Raw genomic sequence first — 22,313 nt, forward strand, 5'->3', positions numbered from 1 at the left:
CTTAAAGTATGACTAATGACACATAGTGCATCTTATCAAATGACAACATCAGATGTACTAGTAATAGCAAAGTAGTAGTAGTGGCAAAACGACAGTAAAAGTCACAGGCAGTTTGAGGCGTGGCTACAAATGATGACGTTCACAGGGAGGAGCTTTTAAGAGCTGGAGTGCAGAATAGGAGTTGAAAGAAATTCATTCAGCATGCTGCTGTCAGCTTGGTTGCTGCTCGTCGTCATGGTGGCAGGTGAGTGCCAAAGAGTCACTCAACATGTAACCGAAAATTGAATCTTATTTGATCTCATCCTTCAGGCACCAGCGGTGCTCTGGCGCCAGTCACCAGTGAAGTGTTGACATCAAAAGGCAGACGGGTGACACTGTCATACATTTACGACAGAAAGGCTACTACTTCTGATTATTTCTTCTGGTACCAGCAACTTCCTGGACAAGCGCCACGCTTCCTGTTTTCCATGTTGGGAAACGGCAAACTTCTAAGCGACATGCTGGGAATGTCAGCGAGCGTGGGGAGTGACCAGGAACAAATGCACTTGCACATCGAGGATGCGTCACTTGAGCACTCCGCAGTGTACTACTGTGCTGTGAGGCCCACAGTGGCGCACACGCCACATTCCCCTGACAAGAACATTCCCTCATCACACTTCTCTCTAGTAGAGGAACAACTTACAGAGATGTACAAACCCCAATTCCAAAGTTGGGACGTTGCATAAAAAGTAAATAAATACAGAATAGAGACAAGATATTTAAATGTTCAAACTGCTTAATATATTTATTTCTGTTCTTCAAATATTCTCAGTTTGAACCTGTGAATGTGCATTAACTTGGTTAATGAAGATACTTTTAATTGATCAACCCTCGTCATGTTTGCTGTACAGTAGCTCTGGGTTTTAAAAAAATGAATAATCGATATCGAATTGATTTTCCTATTTGAGCATATTGATTCATAAAACCATTCATTTATTATTTTAATATCTTTTTTCCCCCATAAATTAACAAGAAAATAGAATTTTAGAGGCCAATTTTTTGTTGTATCTTACTGTTCACATGCATTTAAAAGTATTTTCTTACATTTCTGAAAGACCTGACTTAATACATTACATTTTCGTGATCGTTTATTTCCAGGGGTGTGCAGTCAGTTTTACTCAAATAAGGGTGTTGCAAAAAAAGAGTACACCCCACAGAACGTCGCTGGAGTTAAGCTCAAAAAGCCCAAATTTTAGACTACAAGTGTCTACAAGTGAGTCTCATTATTCATTACACAGGTGTCAAACAGACAGTTGATTATAAATGGTTGTTACTTAAAGAAACACTTTCCCACTTGTTTTTGTATTCTTTGAGATATTGTTTAAAACGTTACTTTTCAAAGGTTAAAGAATATTCGTTTGCGGGGTGACTAAGTAAGACAAAAGTTTAAAAATACTACGGGCCCTCCCAAGTTCAATGAGATGAAGAAATACTTACAGCTTAACAGTTACTCACTACTTGTGGGTCCCCAACAGGCGTCGATCTTTTTGCTGCTGCAGTCTGTAAGTCGCAATGAAAATATTTGTCATTTTTGGTAACTTGACAATAAACATTTTAATTTTTAACGTTTTCCTTTCTAGTCTCGCTCACTGCTGTAATTTCGCGCCATTCCGCTGTTCTTTTGGCGCATGCACATGCGCAGTAAGATGGACTGCTCCATTAGTGGAAATTGGGGGGGGGGGGGGGTGTCAAGATACATACGATACAAGAAGCCTTCTGCTGGCATTTTAGCGAAATGATTTGGATCAAAAACATAATTATTGTACGTAAATAAGTAAAAACTGTATTGGCCATTAGTGTATGAAGAATTTTATGGGGCCCTCTATTAACGCGAGGGCCTAGACAACTGCCTAGGTTTGCCTAATGGTAAGTCAGCCTACTTGTATACATTATTTATATTCAACATTTTTACATGTTTTGTAAACGGTTTTGTTCAAATTAACTAAATAGTTAGTTTATAAACTTGTTTAGAAAAATTATTTGCTTAAAAAAAAAAACTCGAAGTCAAGTGTTTCCGGTAGAGGTCACGTGTTTCCAGTGGTTCCACTCACCCAGCGTCTGCAGCTAGACACTTATGACCGCAGTTGGCCACTCGCCTGCTCTTAAATTGCATTCGTAAGTTTCACCACTAGATGACACCCTTGTACTATTTCTTTTTTCATCTCTTGACCTTTTACCTTTCTTTAATGGCTACTTTTGTGCCTACTTCATACTCATTCTACTTAAAGTATGACTAATGACACATAGTGCATCTTATCAAATGACAACATCAGATGTACTAGTAATAGCAAAGTAGTAGTAGTGGCAAAACGACAGTAAAAGTCACAGGCAGTTTGAGGCGTGGCTACAAATGATGACGTTCACAGGGAGGAGCTTTTAAGAGCTGGAGTGCAGAATAGGAGTTGAAAGAAATTCATTCAGCATGCTGCTGTCAGCTTGGTTGCTGCTCGTCGTCATGGTGGCAGGTGAGTGCCAAAGAGTCACTCAACATGTAACCGAAAATTGAATCTTATTTGATCTCATCCTTCAGGCACCAGCGGTGCTCTGGCGCCAGTCACCAGTGAAGTGTTGACATCAAAAGGCAGACGGGTGACACTGTCATACATTTACGACAGAAAGGCTACTACTTCTGATTATTTCTTCTGGTACCAGCAACTTCCTGGACAAGCGCCACGCTTCCTGTTTTCCATGTTGGCAAACGGCAAACTTCTAAGCGACATGCCGGGAATGTCGGCGAGCGTGGGGAGTGACCAGGATCAAATGCACTTGCACATCGAGGATGCGTCACTTGAGCACTCCGCAGTGTACTACTGTGCTGTGAAGCCCACAGTGGCGCACATGCCACATTCCCCTGACAAGAACATTCCCTCATCACACTTCTCTCTAGTAGAGGAACAATTTACAGAGATATACAAACCCCAATTCCAAAGTTGGGACGTTGCATAAAAAGTAAATACAGTAAATACAGAATAGAGACAAGATATTTAAATGTTCAAACTGCTTAATATATTTATTTCTGTTCTTCAAATATTCTCAGTTTGAACCTATGAATGTGCATTAACTTGGTTAATAAAGATACTTTTAATTTATCAACCCTCGTCATGTTTGCTGTACAGTAGCTCTGGGTTTTAAAAAAAATGAATAATCGATATCGAATAGATTTTCCTATTTGAGCATATTGATTCATAAAACCATTCATTTATTATTTAAATATCTTTTTTCCCCCATAAATTAACAAGAAAATAGAATTTTAGAGGCCAATTTTTTGTTGTATCTTACTGTTCACATGCATTTAAAAGTATTTTCTTACATTTCTGAAAGACCTGACTTAATACATTACATTTTCGTGATCGCTTATTTCCAGGGGTGTGCAGTCAGTTTTACTCAAATAAGGGTGTTGCAAAAAAAGAGTACACCCCACAGAACGTCGCTGGAGTTAAGCTCAAAAAGCCCAAATTTTAGACTACAAGTGTCTACAAGTGAGTCTCATTATTCATTACCTGTGTAATGAATAATGAGACTCACTTGTAGACACTTGTCAAACAGACAGTTGATTATAAATGGTTGTTACTTAAAGAAACACTTTCCCACTTGTTTTTGTATTCTTTGAGATACTGTTTAAAACGTTACTTTTCAAAGGTTAAAGAATATTCGTTTGCGGGGTGACTTCGTAAGACAAAAGTTTAAAAATACTACGGGCCCTCCCAAGTTCACAGAGATGAAGAAATACTTACAGCTTAACAGTTACTCACTACTTGTGGGTCCCCAACAGGCGTCGATCTTTTTGCTGCTGCAGTCTGTAAGTCGCAATGAAAATATTTGTCATTTTTGGTAACTTGACAATAAACCTTTTAATTTTTAACGTTTTCTTTTCTAGTCTCGCTCACTGCTGTAATTTCGCGCCATTCCGCTGTTCTTTTGGCGCATGCACATGCGCAGTAAGATGGACTGCTCCATTAGTGGAAATTGGGGGGGAGGTGTCAAGATACATACGATACAAGAAGCCTTCTGCTGGCATTTTAGCGAAATTATTTGGATCAAAAACATAATTATTGTACGTAAATAAGTAAAAACTGTATTGGCCATTAGTGTATGAAGAATTTTATGGGGCCCTCTATTAACGCGAGGGCCTAGACAACTGCCTAGGTTTGCCTAATGGTAAGTCCGCCTACTTGTATACATTATTTATATTCAACATTTTTACATGTTTTGTAAACGGTTTTGTTCAAATTAACTAAATAGTTAGTTTATAAACTTGTTTAGAAAAATTATTTGCTTAAAAAAAAAAACTCGAAGTCAAGTGTTTCCGGTAGAGGTCACGTGTTTCCAGTGGTTCCACTCACCCAGCGTCTGCAGCTAGACACTTATGACCGCAGTTGGCCACTCGCCTGCTCTTAAATTGCATTCGTAAGTTTCACCACTAGATGACACCCTTGTACTATTTCTTTTTTCATCTCTTGACCTTTTACCTTTCTTTAATGGCTACTTTTGTGCCTACTTCATACTCATTCTACTTAAAGTATGACTAATGACACATAGTGCATCTTATCAAATGACAACATCAGATGTACTAGTAATAGCAAAGTAGTAGTAGTGGCAAAACGACAGTAAAAGTCACAGGCAGTTTGAGGCGTGGCTACAAATGATGACGTTCTCAGGGAGGAGCTTTTAAGAGCTGGAGTGCAGAATAGGAGTTGAAAGAAATTCATTCAGCATGCTGCAGTCAGCTTGGTTGCTGCTCGTCGTCATGGTGGCAGGTGAGTGCCAAAGAGTCACTCAACATGTAACCGAAAATTGAATCTTATTTGATCTCATCCTTCAGGCACCAGCGGTGCTCTGGCGCCAGTCACCAGTGAAGTGTTGACATCAAAAGGCAGACGGGTGACACTGTCATACATTTACGACAGAAAGGCTACTACTTCTGATTATTTCTTCTGGTACCAGCAACTTCCTGGACAAGCGCCACGCTTCCTGTTTTCCATGTTGGCAAACGGCAAACTTCTAAGCGACATGCCGGGAATGTCGGCGAGCGTGGGGAGTGACCAGGATCAAATGCACTTGCACATCGAGGATGCGTCACTTGAGCACTCCGCAGTGTACTACTGTGCTGTGAAGCCCACAGTGGCGCACACGCCACATTCCCCTGACAAGAACATTCCCTCATCACACTTCTCTCTAGTAGAGGAACAACTTACAGAGATATACAAACCCCAATTCCAAAGTTGGGACGTTGCATAAAAAGTAAATACAGTAAATACAGAATAGAGACAAGATATTTAAATGTTCAAACTGCTTAATATATTTATTTCTGTTCTTCAAATATTCTCAGTTTGAACCTATGAATGTGCATTAACTTGGTTAATAAAGATACTTTTAATTTATCAACCCTCGTCATGTTTGCTGTACAGTAGCTCTGGGTTTTTAAAAAAATGAATAATCGATATCGAATTGATTTTCCTATTTGAGCATATTGATTCATAAAACCATGAATTGATTATTTTAATATATTTTCCCCCCCATAAATTAACAAGAAAATAGAATTTTAGAGGCCAATTTTATTTTTTTATTTTAATGTTTTCTTGAATTTTACTGTTTACATGAATTTAAAAGTATTTTCTTACATTTCTGAAAGACCTGACTTAATACATTACATTTTTGTGATCGCTTATTTCCAGGGGTGTGCAGTGACCTTTGGAGGGGCAGGTGCTCAAAGCAAAAAAAATAAATAAATAGATAACATGCGAGCACTATCCACCCACTTGGGGTTCGAACCCATGTCACCACCGAGCTGCCATGTGTAGAGCGGTGGGTGGGGGGATGGGTGCTTAAAGTACAGTAGATGGAATAGCTCAGAAAATTGATAATGTGTGTATGAAGATATGTGCGTGTGTGGGGGGTAACCAATGTAAAATTCCTAATTGAAATAATGGCTAAACAATAGATTACACATAATGAAACTGCTATTTGTCAGCAATGCCAATGGCAATCACCATAAAAACGTTTTGAAATTTGTGTATGAAGAATCATTTATAAACAACACATTTACATAAATAAAAAATATTATGTAAAATGTACATTAAATTAAAATTTCAAATAACACAATTAGTATTTTCCAATGGTGCAAGTAGCATACAATTGTCTTGCTTTACATTTAGCTTGATTAAGAGCAAATGCCTTTTATTATTTTTCAATAAATATTTAATATATTTAATATTATTTTAATATTTTATTATTGGGACAGTGCCCAACAATTAACTGCCACATCTCAGCAAGCTACAGTACGTTGTTTGTTTTTGATCAAATACTGTGATTGTTGTTTTTTCTTATTTTTCTTTTTGATTCTTCATTGTACCCCTAATTTCTGAACACATTGCTACCTGTTTCTTATTAGGACTTTACTCTGACCGCAAACCCTCAAAAACGAGCTGTTAGTTCAAATAAAAACAAAGATCATGTAGCAATTTCCACATATATTTTGAAGTATATTTCAATTCAGCTAACATTGAGTACATGCTACAAGTCGGAGTCTTCAGGAAGAGTTTATTAAAATTGTAGGCGAGAGATACAAATTTCGACATATTCTGTGTACCTTAAACGCATCAGTAGTTAGAGCAGAAGCTGCTCACACTACACAAACTCTATGCCCGTCTCAATGGAAGAGAACGTTAGTTTTACCGGCGGAGATTTATGCCGTGGTGAACGTGAATGGGAAGGATCGTGGTCTTTATGAAACTGAAACATCTTCCCCGCGTCCTCAGAGCCAACTGCGGCCAAATGTCAGACTTCATCATAGTTGCTAAACTCATTACTGTCACGTTTCAATTTAAGATAGGCTAGCACGCTCTGTGTATACGCTGTGACCATGTCTACAAGATCTATCAAATTAAGGCATTGGTTTTGCTAGAGTTTTCTGCATTCTATGACCTTGGCTTTTGTTTACTGTGAGTGAGACTACGTAAATACAAACCGAGCGACCAACTTACCGAGGTGTGGTGGCGAGCGACCTGGCAAAAAGAGAGCGCGTCCCGTCTCGTATATGACGTCATCCAAGATAACATAATAATCATCATAATTTGTTTTATGTAAATTAACTTGCTGAATTTTAGTTTTGAACGGCAACAAAACTACGTTCACAAACCAAAGTATTACTATTTTTTAAATATAAAATAAATAAATGGACAAAGGGGCACTTTGGGCATCAGTGCCAAAAGAGCCTGTGCACCGGCACCCATAGCCCCCTCCCCTATGCACGTGCCTGCAATTAACCATACGGAAGTCAGCTGGGATCAGCTCCAACACACGCAGCTGTACAGAGTGGATGAATGGATATTCATCCGGAAAATGATTCAAAAGGACATTAATTAACATTTAAAAAAAAAAAAGTTTTGCCAAACATAAAAACAACCATTCACATTCACATTCGCGCCATCACTGTGGAGAAACGGAATCTGAAGCGCCTGCATAAAAGTCACGCGAGAGACCAGTAGGGGGTGCTGACGGATATTGAACGACATGTCAAATGCATTTCGAAGTGTTCACACATGACATGCACACTTGATGTCGCAATGCATCCCCTCGTGCAAACTAGGAGTAAGCCCATCCAGAGCTACTTGCAAACTGGGGCCGCCCTCCGATGGTATTGCTCTACACATTGTTCCTACTCTGCATATAGGGAGCGGCGGCTCTGGTCAAAAAATGTCTTTACAATAACATATTCTATGCGTCCACTGGCCGGCTCCTGCAGTTCAACATTAGTTGCATTCGGTTTTAAATCCTTTCATATTAATTTAAGCAACAACAACAGCAAAAACTGTAACAAACTTTCCCCAGCCCTGGAATAGTATGTGCCACTTCCGCATAGAGAACCGGATTGCGCGCTCTCTGTCACGTGACCACATGACGAACAAATTTCGTTGAATTTAAAATGTAAACTTAATAAAGCCATTACAAATCGGAAAATATCGGAAGTATACGAAAGTAATGCGTAAGTGTTGACAGCTCTGGCTGCTGGTGTTCAGTGTAGTGTAGTGTAGCCACTAATGGGTTGCCAGATTGTCAAGAAATGGGAAAAAAAACTTTTTGATTTCTGTCTTCCCTCCGTAAAAAAGGCTAAAGGTGTTAAAATGGAGGTTTTCAACTGTAAACAAGGGCTTATCAAGTCATGTGAATCAGTCAAATTGAGCCAGATACTATAAGTCCCATGTCAAGTCATGTTTTGGGCAGGCACGTCGCCGAAAAATGGCAACCCGAGTCACGAGTTCCCGATCTGCGAAAGAGAACGTGACAACGTGTGCGTGACCCCAAAGCAGCCACACACACTTACACAAATACACTTCCTGCCTGAGGCAAAAGTGCACAAAACAAGCCCCCCCCCGCCCCCCGCCATCGAGCACTACAACAGTGGAGGTAGGACCTGCAGTGTAAATCCAGCCTTTGAAGGAAGACAGAGAGCAATGTTACCCGTTATACCTGACCTCCATTTCCTACACACAACATACATCCTGTCCCAGTAAGCTTTTGAGATAGAAACCATAACTGCTGTCATCGAGCTGTGATGCAGGTGCCATGGCGACCGCTTCCTGTGGAAAGAGCAGCATAGACACAACACACAAACACACTCCCATTTATAATGAACATTTCGTAAGCCTAACAACTCAAGTCATTTTTAACAAAATGCCAATATGCTTGCTAAAAATTGTTTTTGTTTTTCCACCTGTATGTGTGGACAGGTTCTCAGTCCTTTGATGTCATCTTCGTATTGTGTTCATAACTAATAGTCACTGTGTATTTAGAAGCTCAACGGCCTATTTTTATTATCGATACAATAATGAAGAAACAATCTTTTACAGAACTTAATTTTATTGTTTTGTTTTTGTTGATGACACATTTTATAGCTCATGTAGAAAACCTACAAGTTTTAACACAAACACAGGAACAAGAATAAGGTGGTGGCGTGACACTGGCTATTTATGTGCACCAAACCACAGGCCCAATGTCATGACACAATTGATGGCGAGCGTCTTGGCGAAGACAACACGCAGGGCAAGGACGGCGAGGGAGACGAGGTTCACCTTTTCATCTGTCAACGACATGCACAGTTAACTCAGCCTCACAAAGTGCGTCTCTCACAAACCCAATACCAACCTGGCACCAATGCTTCCTGGCACCGCCCTGGTCCATTGTCACCTGTGGTGGCAAAACAGGAAGTGGCATCAGATGGTGACTCCATTAAAGTTAACTCGAGGCTTTGCCCCACGCTCCTCACCTTCTTCGCACGTGTCGTTATGTGCAGCTGTTAGCAATGCCACCTGGTTGTAAAGCGAGTCGCCTGACACTTGGACGGCACGAGACTCCTGGAACATGTGTCCTTTTCCCGCCTTCTCCGTGGCATTGTGTCGGCTGAAGCCGGTGGCGAGACACGCCGTCAGGTTGCTCGCCTCCATCTTGTAGAAGGACGGTTTAAATTCCTCCCCTAAACCAATACAACAGCAATTGAGTAACAGGTATCAATTTAAAAAAAAAGTTAAACAAGTTTATTCTTTACAACTGCAAGAACCCTCCAAAACTTCAGGGACAAAATAACCTTTTTGTAACCCCCGTTTCCATGTTTTCACCGAGTGATTCTGTTTTAGTTGTGGTGTAGTCACTTGGTGGGTTTCCATCCACCTATTTTTATTCCAATTTTCAAGAATTGCGAAAAAGAAACTGAATGTAACCGCCAGAAATTCAAAAAAAAGGCCCAAACTTCTCAAAAAAAAAGTTTTTACGCTTGAAGGGGGTGGTTTTTGAAGCATATCGAAAAAAGGAGAATGCGCATTTTGGCAATGGAAACAGGTTTTGCGAATAACTGAAAGACCGGATATACGTCACATGCACGTTTGTAGTCACAATAAATGGCGGATGATAAAGTAAGATATCTTTGGGGAGACGAAGGAACACGATTTTTTAAAATATAATTAATTAAAGAAAAAAAACATTTATGCAATTTTAGATGGCTTCATTAACATCAGCTCTCAATGTAACGACACACTTCACTTACATGTGGGAAGGAAGCCAACGAGACAAACTACTTCCGTTCAGTCCGTCAAAACCAACATTCCCACCTGGAACTCCCCATTGTCCCAAATTTCCGTCACTACAGCGTCATCTCGCGGCGCATATTCGCAACAACAAGAGCGGATGGAAACGGGCATAAGTCGCATGGCCGTTTTGCGCATTTTCATAAAATTTGCTTAAAAAATTCAAAACATTTGGATGGAAACCGGATTACTTAAATTAAGTATTTAATTAAGTGAGAATTCTGAGAATAAAGTGAGAATCCTGCCCCCCCAATTATTATTTTTTTTATCTCTTCACTGGCCCTAATCCACTTCTGTAGCATTAAAAAAATATATATATATACCATGTTTTTGACGAAACAACGGTGTCAGCTTTTGATTTAAACAAACAACTCAGTATCTTCTTTAAAAAAAAAAAAAAACACTTACAGGCCTCAACTGTCAATCTGGCCCCACTTCCAAAAAGTAACGTGTTGGCTGTCACACATTAGTTGTTTCCTTAACAAGAACCTCATGAGATGTTTGAACAAAAACCTCACACATACCCTATATAATATCAAAACGTATTTGCATAAAGTTAAGTCCAGCGGTATAATAAACGGACAGCGAGAATGTATTTGATCAAATCTTTTTTATCACGTTTTTGACATAGTGACGCAGTTTGGTTGCGGTGTTTATATTGTAGAAAGAACTTACGGGCCTCCACAGTCATTCTGGTTCCACTTCCGAAAACCATTCTTGTGCCTGATGACACACATCAGTTGTTTCCTCAACAAAAACCTCCAGAGAAGCTTCAACAAGAAAACAATGCCAACCTGGAATGCCTCAGGTTGTAGAATTGTAGATTCCCAGCCTGAAGGTTGTGGGTTTAACCCTGAGTCCTTATGAATGCTGAAGTTTCCTTGAGCAAAATGCGTAACACCCCAATCACTTCTGATGCTGAGGAGTGTTATAGCACTGTGAGTGCCTTGAAGGTGGAAAAGCACTATACAATCAAAATCACATTTGTCATTTATGTTCCCACACACAAATAATAACACAAAATCGTTATCATTTGGACAGTGTACCAATTAACTTGTAGTTCCAGCTGCATGTTTCCATTTACCAGATGCCGCACTCATAAAGTTTCAGATCAGATGAGCAGTCACAGTAGCATCCCTCAGCGCAATATTCCCACTTGACTTTTGTGTCAAAAAGGCATCGGTTCCATGTGCATTTGATGTCATGAAGCATGTTGGCTCCGTTTGTTGCATCCAAAAAACAGATGGGTAAATTTTCCTCAACACATTCAATGTGTTGCCTTTTGTCACTGAGGCAAGATACTCAAATCCATGAAGAAGAATCAAATCCAGAGACAAATCAAATGTTCACAGAAAATGATGTCAATGCAAGTGATGGAAAATACAAGCTACAGTGTAAATAAGGATCCTGTTTTCCACCGTCACCCTTGTCCCGCCCACAAAGACGACAAAGTCTTGTAGCCCACAACAGCATCCACGCTAGAACAATCGCGAGTTAACTAGTTAAGCCGTGCGATTAATTACGATTGAAAACTTTAATCGCCTGACGCCCCAAATTTTTAATAATCTTTTTTGATTTATTCACTGCCATTGACGGCTAGAAACGTCAAAAATTCATTTGAACTATTTCTTTAACATTTTTTCCCACTTTGGTTAAGAGTATGAAAGCCAAATTTTTTTTTATTGTACATTTAGAACAGATGTCAAATTTGTGATAAATCGTGAGTTAACTAGTGAAGTCATGCGATTAATTACATTAAAAAAATTGTAATCGCCTTGTGCCCCTAATTTTTAATATATATTTTAATGAATTTATGGCATGGAATGAGAACAAGTGGACACCTAACAAGACTGACGTTAAAAAGGACACAGGGAATAAACATCAATTAAATAAATACCTAATGATGACTGTGAACAGCATGTCTGCCTATTCAAAAGCGCCCTGATCTCCACTACAATCTGCAACAGGAAGTGAAGGTCCCGCCTCCTCAGCTACAAGTCAGTGTTCATGCAGACTGGGAATGCAGACATGAGGTGTGCGCTTGTATGTGTGCTGATGGCTGCTTGGAGCCTTGGTAAGGTCAACATGTGAGGTCACTGCCACTTTCAAATGATGTCTGACCATTTTTGTTGCCTTCTAACAGGAAGCAGCGGCCAGATAGTGCGCCAGTCGGCACGGGACGTCCATGCAGTGGAGGGTGAAACAGTGACGCTAGACTGTAGCTATGACAGAGCAGGAACCACCGACTACATCTTCTGGTACAAACAAGAAGGGAAGGCAACACCCGAGTTTGTCCTGAGCACATCAGAGAGGGTTGCGGGCAAGACAGCGGAAAAATACAGCGACAGGTTTGACTGCAGTATGGACACCAGCACCCAGCAAGCTCCTCTACATGTCAAGCGTGTGAAGCCCAGCGACTCAGGAGTCTTCTACTGCGCCCTGCAGCCCACGCTGACACATCCACTGGCGTGCCTGCACAAAAACACCTGCAACCATCTCATGTCATGAGTTACATTGGGGGCGTGGCTTCACAGGAGCAAATGGGTGAAGATTTTGGTTTGCGATGTCTATTTCATATTAGTCTTTTTCAAGAGCATTGCATGTCTGCATGGTCTGAGTAGCTTCTAAATTTGTTTGCAGTGTAATAACAAATTTAAGAACGTTATTGATCGATCACAGATTTGTTCACCAAATGTTCATACGCACGATTTAAGCACAAATTCTCCCCTACACTGTTTATGAAGAGGCTCATTATGTTTGATTGTATTGCATTGTGTTTTGAGACCTATTAGGAAATAAGACTCGAGATATATACTTTTTTTCGTCTTTTTTTTAATATTTCACTTAAACACAACAACAACAAAAAGTCTGTGGAGCATGTTTGCTATGAAACTCAAAAGTTTCAACTGGACCCCCTTTGAACATGCCTGAAAGGCAAAACAAAAACTACCTGTGAGTATATGTATGAATACAGGTTGGTAGGCTGGGTCAACACACAAAGTGACAACTTTAGCATAACGTCGGAACTGGTGCCATCAGACTGCATCGGTGACGGAATCAGTCATGGTATAGTGTACCTGGTGGCGGGGGAGACATAATGAATGAATGAACTATTGCTTTACTCTCATATACAAGCTGATTCAAAAAGTAGTGACAGACAGAACAATGAAATGCCCTGGTTAAACAAAGGTTTGGAACCAATGCTTCAGAGACGGCCAATAATCGGTCATTGTCGACTTGAGTGTGTGTGCCAGGCTTAATGGAAGACTATGTGTGTGTGTGTGTGTGTGTGTTTGTTACCGAGATTCCACAGTGCGTTTTGTGCAGCTAGCTCTTTAGCATCTTCCAGGTGCACACATAACTTGTCTGGCATGTAGGCCTGTTGTGTCAGCAGCATCACCACCTACACAAGCACACAAACACAAGTGATTCACACAGAGCAGCATGGTTACTCAACATTAATTCTATTGAACACATGAACAGTGTAATCTACTACGGGAAGGCAATTACGGCCATCTATAGGACTGGAGTGCAAGACAGAAATTCCGGTTTCTGTCTGAATCAGTAGGTGAGTTTGTAAACAATGTAAGTTTCCCTTAATTTCCTCTCCGCGCAGTAAAAACTTCAAGCACAAGGTCACGTGAGGTCACGCTCTTTTCTTTTTGTTTGTCACAAGGATCTTAATAGGAAAAGGGTTTGGTGTGGGAACTAAACCAAAAGCAAGACTTCAACGCAAAATAGACTCTATGCTTTTAACTAATAATAATCAGGATCAGGACAATATAGAAGGCTACAAAATACCAACAAATGTGTGTACAACTCAAGCAAATTACTTTCATTCAATGCTTCAAAAATAACATCTCAGTTCATTTTGTTAGTTGCCATGTGGCACAAGCAATATGGTGCATTCAGGGTACTTTCACAATGTCGGGAATTTACAAACGCACATTAACCGTTTTCCTTCGACGGCCTAACAATCAATGGTTTTAAGATCGTGAGAAGCCAAAATCGAAATCACAAATTAAATACCATGTTTCTACCTCCTGTGACGCTAGGTGGGGGGAGTCGCTATTTGAATTTAACAATGGGAGATTTCCTTGGTGATACTGTAGTTTTCAACAGCCCCACTATGACGTGCAGTAAGCTGCCGTGCACACCAAGAGCCAAGGTCAAGTCCATCTGATCCCATTCCAAAGCATAGCGAGCATATGCTAATGTCATCACCTGAAGACCAGCAACAGGGTCCCATCCTGACCCCACGCAGAGAAGAGCTGGTAATGTGGTGGCGGCAAGCTGTGCACACAGCAATACATGTCCAGCAGGCTGACAGCAGTGTTGATCTGACAAGGTCGGAGCAGCTGCAGGCTGGTTTGTTGCATTAAAGAATTGCCTTTGTTTCTTAACATAAATAAACCTTTTTTTACTTCATGTAAATTTATATAGTTTTTGAATGTTGACACAAATTCACAATCAAAATTTTTAAGATGGCTCAAATATTTAACGCTGTCAAAATTTCAACATTAATAGGAAAGTTTAAATGAGAGATCTAATATTTTTCACTACTATTGAAATAAAAAAAAAACATCAAATGAATTATCGCTTTGTAATATTTTTTTAGGTTAAAATAATTTACAAAAAAACTCAAGCAAAATTAAACCATAAATGCATGAAAACTCTTTAACAAAAAGTGGATCAAAGCTTCCATATCTGACCAGCTCAGTGGATTAGTGGTAGAGTGTCCGACCTGAGACTGAGAGGTCATGGGTCTAATCTCAAGCCGGGTCATACCAAAGACTATAAAATATGAGACTCATTTGCCTCCCTGCTTGGAATTAAGGGTTTAGATCACCAAATGATCTCCGAGGCCAAGCCCCTGCTGCTGCTCCAAAGTTAATGTGTCAAATGATAACAATAATAATAATAATAATAATAATGGATTTAATTCATAATGCAATTTACATACATCAGCGTCTCAAAGTGCTACAAAGTAAAAGAAAAGTAGTAGAGTAAAGGTCGCAACAAAAAATAAAACAGTGAAAAGATTAAAAAGGCATGAAGTTCACCCCACTTAGATGGGCGTTACAGTCAGTGGTACTTTAACCTTTATATTTAGCATTGAATCGAAACATAAATGTTTAATATATTACATAATCTAATATTAAACCAACCAAAAAACACACCGAAACATTGTAAGCATTAGTATGCTATCTGTATGATATCCGCTCAGCTAGCGCTAGCAACATTGCCTTAAAAAAAAAAACTAAAGATACAAACAAAAATGTTGGCTCACTACATAAGCATGTCATACAGTTGCCTTACTTGTATGATGACAATGAGTTGAACAAATGAGTTGTTCACTGTTCCGTTCACCGATGAGTTCTAATAGCACAGTGCTGTGCGCCAGTGTGCGCTGAGTGAGGCACGGGCCCCCTCTGCTGCCCCGGGTGTTGATTACAGTACCCAAATCCATCCCACACTGATGACTTCACTTCACACATTATTGTGAAACATGTCAGTGTGGGTTGTGTTGCAGAATGGGCTGAGAATAGAGGCTGTCATTTATATGGGATCCTCCTGGTAGTCGACTTTTTTTTTTTATGTAGCTGACCTCCAAAATTGGAGCGGTACAGGAGTGGAAGTCATTCTGAACGGGAGCAGGAGAGGAGTGAGAGTTGTACAGGACAGATTTTTTTGCTTTTTTACCATGGTGTTGGTCTGGGACAGGATTTTTCTGTGGGGGTGCTTCTATCTTAGAGGGGGGTGGGTAAATGTGGGCTCGCTTTCCACACTGATCGACACAAAATGCCCTAAGTTGTGATATGTATGATCAGAAGGGAAACCGAAAGCCGGATAAAGTGGCTTCGTAAAGGTGCTGTAGTAGCTGTGTATGAGTATCATCCCCTCCGAAGTCACTTTGTAGAAGGACAACTTGCCCCGGGGATGGTCCAGGAATACGCCTACCCTTCTAGATGCCCGAGAGGAGCGGACTTTGATATTGGTGAAACTGTTCTGGTGGAGCGCCGAAAAAGTGCCACTTTCATAGCACAGCAGCACCCAAGAGGCTTCCGTGAATCCGAGACGAAACATGTCGTCACCAGCACTTGAAGGTAGGAGGGGTTCAACTTGAGAGCCTTGGCCAATGAAACGCATCCTGGAGTTGTGATCATGCAGCCCGACAGCCTGCAACAAAGGAAAATACCGCCTGAAGTCAGGACAGGAACATGATAAAAACTGGAGCTTCCATGGAAGTCTTTTGAGATTCTTCTGCTTGGCTATTAAGCGCAGTGATTCCATTGATTGTTCAACAGGAACCACTCAAGATCTATAAGAAGAGATCCTTACCTGAGGACTTGTAAGATGCAGTGTGGCTTTGCCAGTCCGGCCGAGAGGATCCCGACTCCATCGTTGTACAGGTCGTTGTCACTAAGATCCAGATCCCTCAGGTTGGATGGTGAGCTGAGAACGGAGGCCAGCATCTCACAGCTTTTCTTGCCCAGTTTGCAGTTCTTTAGCCTGGCGAATACAAGCAAGAAGCTTGAATCACCGCAAGCTAAACATGATGCCTGCTGACTTTAGGGCACGGACAATGATTTTTGAGAAGCCTTGATCACTGGTAGGAGCATCAGGAACCCTTCCACCGAGGCAGAGTACCGCTGAAGGTCAAAGCAATTCATTGCTTCGTCAGATGTCAGTAAGAAGAAGACAAGGGCCGACCACCAGACCAGAGGGAGGCTTTCCTTAAAAAAACCTTTTAATTTTAAGTACATTTGGATCTCCAACAGCAGGTAGTCATTTTTCATCTCCTTTAGACAGTAGAACAAGTTGATGTTCTTCTCTGGAGAGTTCTGCTTTATCATTTCGTGGATCAATAGGACTGTTTCTGAGTTGCTATGTCCTGAGTCCTTAGGAGCCTTCAGCAGTTCACCAAGCAGGTCCTGATTGGACTGCAAAGAAAGGCCCAAGAGGAAGCGGAGAAACAAGTCCAGGTTTCCGTCGCTCTTGGAGGCTTTTTGGATAGCAGTCTTATGGACCTGAACGATGGGCGTCGTCTCAGAAGGGATGAGAAGACTTTCCAGTGGCAGCTCCGAATCGGCTAGGACGTTCTTTTTGTCATGGAAGAGGCTCATCATCACGTACAGAGCAGCCAGATACTCCTGGATGGTCAGGTGGATGAACTGAAACATCTTGCACTTTCGGTTTTTCTTTAGTGGTTGTACCTCAAACACCTCAGTAAACATTCCAGAATGTTTTGCGGCCCCAAAGTAATCAAAGCCACTTTTCTGCAGGTCCGTCTCAGAGAAAATATGACTTTTTTTCAACAGGTGGTCAAACGCAAGCTTTGCGAGTGCTTTGACATACATGATGCTCTCTTTTGTCTCTCTTTCCTTAGACTTATCCAGGTGAAAAAGTAGGAACTCTGTGTACAACTCAGTCAGGGTTTGGGGCAGCTCTCCCTCCTTTCCAGTGTCCAAATAGTCCTGAAGAACTGTGCTGGTGAGCCAGCAGAAGATGGGCAGGTGGCACATGATGAAGATGGTGCGAGATTTCTGGATGTGCTTAATGATGTACTCCTCATCTTTGAACCTCTTCCTGAAGTAGTCCAGCCTCTGGGAATCACTGAATCCTTGCACCTCTGTTATGCTGTTGATCAGGTCCGGCGGGATGTCGTGAGCCGTCGCAGGCCGTGTGGTTATCCAAACCCGGGCGCAGGGAAGAAGGTTCTTCTTGATGAGGTGTGACAGGAGCACCTCCACAGGGTAGGCTTTGGTCACGTCAAGGTCCACCTTCGTCTTGTTGGTCAGGTCCAGTTTTAGGCTGCACTCGTCCAGTCCGTCCAGCACAAACAAAATCTTGATGCTGCTGCTTTCGTAGTCAAGCTTCCCGGATTCTTGCAGCCTGCCAAAGATATTATTTAACATCTCCACACTCATGGGCTTGGTCTCCGTGATGGAGTTTCGGATGAGCTTTGCCAAGGAAAATGTTTTCCCTTCCTCAAAATTCAACTCGCGGAAGGTGAAGGGAAATATGAAGTCCACGTCTTTGTTGGTTTTTCTGCTGGCCCAATCCAGCACAAACTTGCGCACCAGGAAGGTTTTTCCGATCCCCGCAAAGCCAATGGTGAGCAGCATGCGTATCGGCTGCGGCTTCCCACTTGCGCTTTTAAAGAGGTCACACGGTTCGATGGACTTCTTGGCGAAGCCGCACATCTCCATCTGAAGGACTTCATGCTGCTTGTTCGGGATGGCGTCAGAGCCGTGGGTAATGTGGATATCCGTGTAGACGTCCTCCAGACACGGCTGCCTGCTGAGCTCTGTGACACCCTCTGGAGCGTTGATGTAGTTAAAACGCAGGTTCTCTTGCAGCTCCTGCTTCAATTTGGTGATCTGAACGTTATCGGCAGAGAAGATGCTACCTGAAGGAACACAATGGTCACACGGTATGGAAAAATGACTGGCTCTAATACAGAGAATACCTGAAATAAATCTTTTAAAAAGAGCTTGCACAGTTTATTATCTTTGCAAAGTTGTAAGATAGCAGATATAGCTTTCTGAAATCTGGCCCCAAGGAGGTCCCACCTAAACCCGTCTTTATAGGTCCGTGTGGATACCTTGTCATCCAGGTCATGATAATCCACAAAAGCTTAAAGGGCGCAACTGGACTCGACTTGGTTTTCGAAGACGCTTTACCTTTAATCTAAAGGCTTCTTCATTGTTTCTAAATGTAGGGCTAATTATTTCTGCAAGACTACAAGAATATTCTGATAAGTGGCCATTAACTGGTCAGCCACACATGGCACTATCAGTAATCCTTGTAACCACCACCAGGGGGCAAACCTACATGAGGGTTGGGGAATCCCGCTCCTAAACGCGTCCTCAGCAAATGAAATGTCCTGCTGCCTCCATTCAAAATTTGCAGAGTATAAATCAAGGCATCTTTTTTCAAGATTAAGAAGCAAGATGATGAGCTCTACTCACTTTCTCTATTCAACCCACAGGCCTCTCTCCTCCTCCCCTCTGCGTTGCTCTTACCACGCTCACGGGCTGCACAAGACAGACATGCTTACAAAAGCTTGGACAAGAACCAGACTCATGCAAACATGAAGGCACACTCGTATTCCAGGGTAGGAGGAATTCATGGAGGCTATTCCAAAAAGGAGGTTCAACAAATGAAACCTAACCTTGAACTCTTGGGTTCAATGGTGATTGGCTCAGAGTTTCTTTTACACCTTCTGCAACGGATAATTCGGCTTCCCTCATCTCAAGGTTGACTTCCTCCGAGTTTTCACGTAGCCTGCTTTCTGGAATACCCCCACCACCCCCGCCATAGGGACATTCGGTCTACCTAACCTTTGATTCGCGCTATGTCGTTGCGCAGCGTCTGGGCCAAGTTGCACTCCTTAATCTTGTCCAAAATCTCGGCGGTCTCCTCCAAAGCGTTCTCGCTGTACCTTTTCAGCAGCTCCTTCACGATGTCCTCCACGTCTGCGTTTTCATGTACGCTCGTGGGCAGACGCGTGTAGAATTTAAACGACTTGAAGCTGACTTGCCCCAGCTCGATCAGCGTTTCCCTCAGCAATTCCTTGCTCTCAGCATTCCGAGCCATTTTTCTTTCAAGGAGTCAGTCTGATGATAATTAACACACTCGCTGTCCAACGTACTTCGACCGTTGATAGGGCATCTCTTTATGACTGTTTTTATGGCCGTACGGGACCTTGAGCTCATAAAGTTATTTGCACTTTTCTGCACTGTTGATGTCAACAACTACTTCCTGGTCCTCAAGGCTTTAACAATGACTTTACTGCTGGTGAGCACTCTGACGTAACCATAAGTTAAATCCAACTGTTTGACCAAGCATTTTCCTTCCGTTACATTTCCAAAGTAACTGACCGAGCAACTGACAAACGCACCAAAAACCTGACCAATCAAAAGACTAACCAAAAACTTAAAAATAAAATAACCAACCACCCAAACAACCGACTAATTGACCAACTAACAAACCGAAAATGGAAAACAAAATAACCAGCCAATCAAATAATAGACCAACTAAATAACTCAGCGACGAATGAGCAGACCAACTGACCGACCAATAAACCTAAAATAACCTACTATCCAAGAAGAAGTTGACTTCTACACAAATAGAAAAGAAATATCAAAGTGCACGCAGGAAGTAGCGCACAGAACACAACACACAGACACAAAATAGGATGCAGGAAGTAACACACCAGAGTTAGGACACGATAAGTAGCACACATAAAGTGTTGGACACAACATAACACCGGAAGTTTGAGCCAATACTTGCCTTGTGTAGTGATGTGCCCTACTGTGCCGAGGCGCCGATGCGTGTGCCGAGTAAACCGGAAAAAAAAATCTGCAAAGCCCGCATCGAGGCATGTGTCGATTACGCTTGTGGCCACGCCCGAAGCCTCGGAACGCTTGTGGCCACGCCTGAAGCCTCGAAACGCGCGTTGCTACGTCCGAAGCCTCGCCAGACGGACTTCCTACGTCATCGCCAACACATAGTTTCGTGGGTGATTCGAAATAAAATGGCGCACCGAGACGACAATGAGCTCACAGGTGACACTGACACAACTCGCATCTGCAAACCTCAATTCAATCGGATTCGTTTTGCAATGGACGCACCGTCCAGTCCACAACGAAAAAGAAGAGAACATCCCCTGTCTGGGATCATTTTGACTATTTTCAAAAGCAGGAGAAATCCTATCTAAAAAAAAGAAACCGTTTAAAGCCAAAAACTTTGGAAATGCTAGTTTTCCTCAATAAAAATGAATGGAAGGTGTGTCTTGTTCCTTGTTTATATGTCAATGTCTAAAATAAAGCAATCATTCTTTCAAGTACCACACGCACATTCATTCACATCACAACTCCCTGCCCTTTTGACCACATCAAATCCATGGTATCATTTTAATCACTCTGTCTGTCATGACATTTATTTTCCACATGAAGGCGCAATAGAACAAATGAAGCCTCATGATACTTCGGCCCAGGAGCGAACCAGTTGGATGGAAGGCCTCATTGCTTCATGATGCTTCAGTTTACCATCACTAACGCTGTGCAAAAGTGCTCGGTTGTGCTCCGCGTTTTCCGGTGTTAGCATCGCTAGCCTGTGAAGCTTTATGACGTCGTCATAACCGCCGCGTCAACGCTTCCAACTTCGGCGTCAACCTCGGAGTCACCATCATCATCAATGATGATCATCGTCGTCATCAATGTGCTCTTTAGCGTTGGTCGATGCTTTTCGTCTTTGAATAAAATGTCCGAGCGTGAGCTGCTTGCAACCGGTCGCCATTATGGCTTCCTCAGCCATTGTCACCTCAACACTCTAGCTCCGCCTCACGTCTTCTACCGACGCCTACCCAATCTTGTCAAAAGAGAGTCTTGCTGCCATCTAGGGGCCAAAAATAGTCATTAGACTTACTAGATCTGCTTGGAGCTTTCACCAAAGCTGGCCAAGGCTTTCCTCCACCCATTTCAAATAAAAAAAAATTAAAAATTGGATGACGTCTTTTAACGTCATTGGCGGCCCTCCGTAGGTTTTTACTTTACGTCTTTTAACGTCCATGACAGTAAAAGAGTTAACGTCCTTGGCGGCCCTCCGTAGGATGTTACTAAACGTTATTGGTAGTCAAAGAGTTAAACAAATGCAAACTCTATTGGATGTAACAAAAGTATCGCTATTATGGGTTGGCCGGGCACTGCTTAAAGCACGTTCTTCAGGGGTCTCACCAAGTTTGAAATGCCTTACCTTAAGTAGAATCTCCAGCAGAGGGTAGTCGGATGGGCGTAAAAGCAGGCTGGGCAAAGACCACCTCTTGGGAATGCTGGAGCCTTGGGCGAACATTGCCTATTTGGAACTGCAGATGGGTGTATGTAAAAAGGAGGCCAGGCACAGTGCTGAATGTTAGCCTGCATGCTACTTGATACACTAGCTAACTGTAGACAGATATTTAATAGCTACACAGAGCAAGTTTTGTTTGACTCCAATAACTTCAAAATAATAATGATTTTGACAGATTGGTCTGTTAAAAACAGACATGCAGCTATGATACAAACTGAAGACATTTAACATTTCTAATTTATATTTTTACTGTTTTTGAATTTACTTATAAAACATATAGATGTGATATAATCATGAGTGTTTAATAGAATACAGTGGAATAATGATTTTGTGAACTTT

General features: G+C 41.7%; 3 protein-coding genes, 1 long non-coding RNA gene and 1 gene segment (V, D, J or C); 1 reads left to right on the top strand and 4 right to left on the bottom strand.

Moving 5' to 3' along the window:
- The window catches only part of LOC144034435 (NACHT, LRR and PYD domains-containing protein 3-like), a 22,644-nt gene extending 15,380 nt beyond the window's left edge, over window positions 1-7,264 (bottom strand). The window contains exon 1 of the mRNA XM_077543167.1: window positions 7,023-7,264. The gene's annotated coding sequence lies outside the window, so the exon portion shown is untranslated. The remainder of the gene's footprint in view (window positions 1-7,022) is intronic.
- Window positions 1-12,932, top strand: part of LOC144034443 (T cell receptor alpha variable 19-like) — a 26,535-nt gene extending 13,603 nt beyond the window's left edge. The window contains 2 exon segments of the V gene segment in view: window positions 12,086-12,192; window positions 12,262-12,932. Of these exon segments, the coding sequence occupies window positions 12,126-12,192; window positions 12,262-12,626 (432 nt within the window).
- Window positions 8,881-11,464, bottom strand: LOC144034441 (uncharacterized). 6 transcript variants are annotated; one of them, XM_077543184.1, is made up of 5 exons: window positions 10,913-11,464; window positions 10,794-10,841; window positions 9,305-9,511; window positions 9,184-9,225; window positions 8,881-9,118 (listed from the first exon to the last, which is right to left on the bottom strand). In XM_077543184.1, exons 2-5 carry the CDS (start codon window positions 10,831-10,833, stop codon window positions 9,003-9,005), a joined length of 405 nt encoding a protein of 134 aa, XP_077399310.1. In that variant the 5' UTR covers window positions 10,834-10,841; window positions 10,913-11,464; the 3' UTR covers window positions 8,881-9,002. The 6 variants fall into 6 exon arrangements, with proteins under 6 accessions (XP_077399310.1, XP_077399313.1, XP_077399309.1 ...); XM_077543187.1 differs by lacking the exon at window positions 10,794-10,841; XM_077543183.1 differs by having other exon boundaries at window positions 10,794-11,464.
- Window positions 12,933-12,939: 7 nt separating the features above from the next.
- LOC144034447 (uncharacterized) lies at window positions 12,940-14,511 on the bottom strand. Of its 2 annotated transcripts, none has more exons than XR_013288217.1 (3): window positions 14,343-14,511; window positions 13,419-13,521; window positions 12,940-13,195 (listed from the first exon to the last, which is right to left on the bottom strand). It is a non-coding gene; the product is annotated as an uncharacterized LOC144034447 (long non-coding RNA). The 2 variants fall into 2 exon arrangements; XR_013288218.1 differs by lacking the exon at window positions 14,343-14,511 and adding an exon at window positions 14,159-14,328.
- Window positions 14,512-15,948: 1,437 nt separating this feature from the next.
- LOC144034437 (protein NLRC3-like) lies at window positions 15,949-20,494 on the bottom strand. Its single transcript, XM_077543170.1, has 5 exons — window positions 19,466-20,494; window positions 19,094-19,159; window positions 16,704-18,531; window positions 16,461-16,631; window positions 15,949-16,298 (listed from the first exon to the last, which is right to left on the bottom strand). The coding sequence occupies exons 1-5, from the start codon at window positions 19,719-19,721 to the stop codon at window positions 16,076-16,078; spliced, it is 2,544 nt and encodes an 847-aa protein (XP_077399296.1). The 5' UTR covers window positions 19,722-20,494; the 3' UTR covers window positions 15,949-16,075.
- Between the last annotated feature and the right edge of the window lie 1,819 nt (window positions 20,495-22,313).

The sequence above is a fragment of the Vanacampus margaritifer genome, chromosome 15 (genome assembly GCF_051991255.1).
Source record: "Vanacampus margaritifer isolate UIUO_Vmar chromosome 15, RoL_Vmar_1.0, whole genome shotgun sequence".
Classification (NCBI taxonomy): Eukaryota; Metazoa; Chordata; class Actinopteri; order Syngnathiformes; family Syngnathidae; genus Vanacampus; species Vanacampus margaritifer.

Excerpts from the sequence above, each read along its gene's own strand:
- LOC144034441 (XM_077543181.1), bottom strand. The coding sequence starts at position 9,833 with ATGCTTCAAAAACCACCCCCTTCAAGCGTAAAAACTTTTTTTTTGAGA. Across the intron at positions 9,512-9,622 it reads GAAACGGGGGTTACAAAAAG|GGGAGGAATTTAAACCGTCC; the intron begins GTTATTTTGTCC and ends GTATTGGTTTAG. Across the intron at positions 9,226-9,304 it reads TAACGACACGTGCGAAGAAG|GTGACAATGGACCAGGGCGG; the intron begins GTGAGGAGCGTG and ends TTGCCACCACAG.
- LOC144034437 (XM_077543170.1), bottom strand. The coding sequence starts at position 19,721 with ATGGCTCGGAATGCTGAGAGCAAGGAATTGCTGAGGGAAACGCTGATC. Across the intron at positions 16,632-16,703 it reads AAGGCTTCTCAAAAATCATT|GCTAAAGAACTGCAAACTGG; the intron begins GTCCGTGCCCTA and ends TGTATTCGCCAG. Across the intron at positions 16,299-16,460 it reads TGCATCTTACAAGTCCTCAG|GCTGTCGGGCTGCATGATCA; the intron begins GTAAGGATCTCT and ends CCTTTGTTGCAG.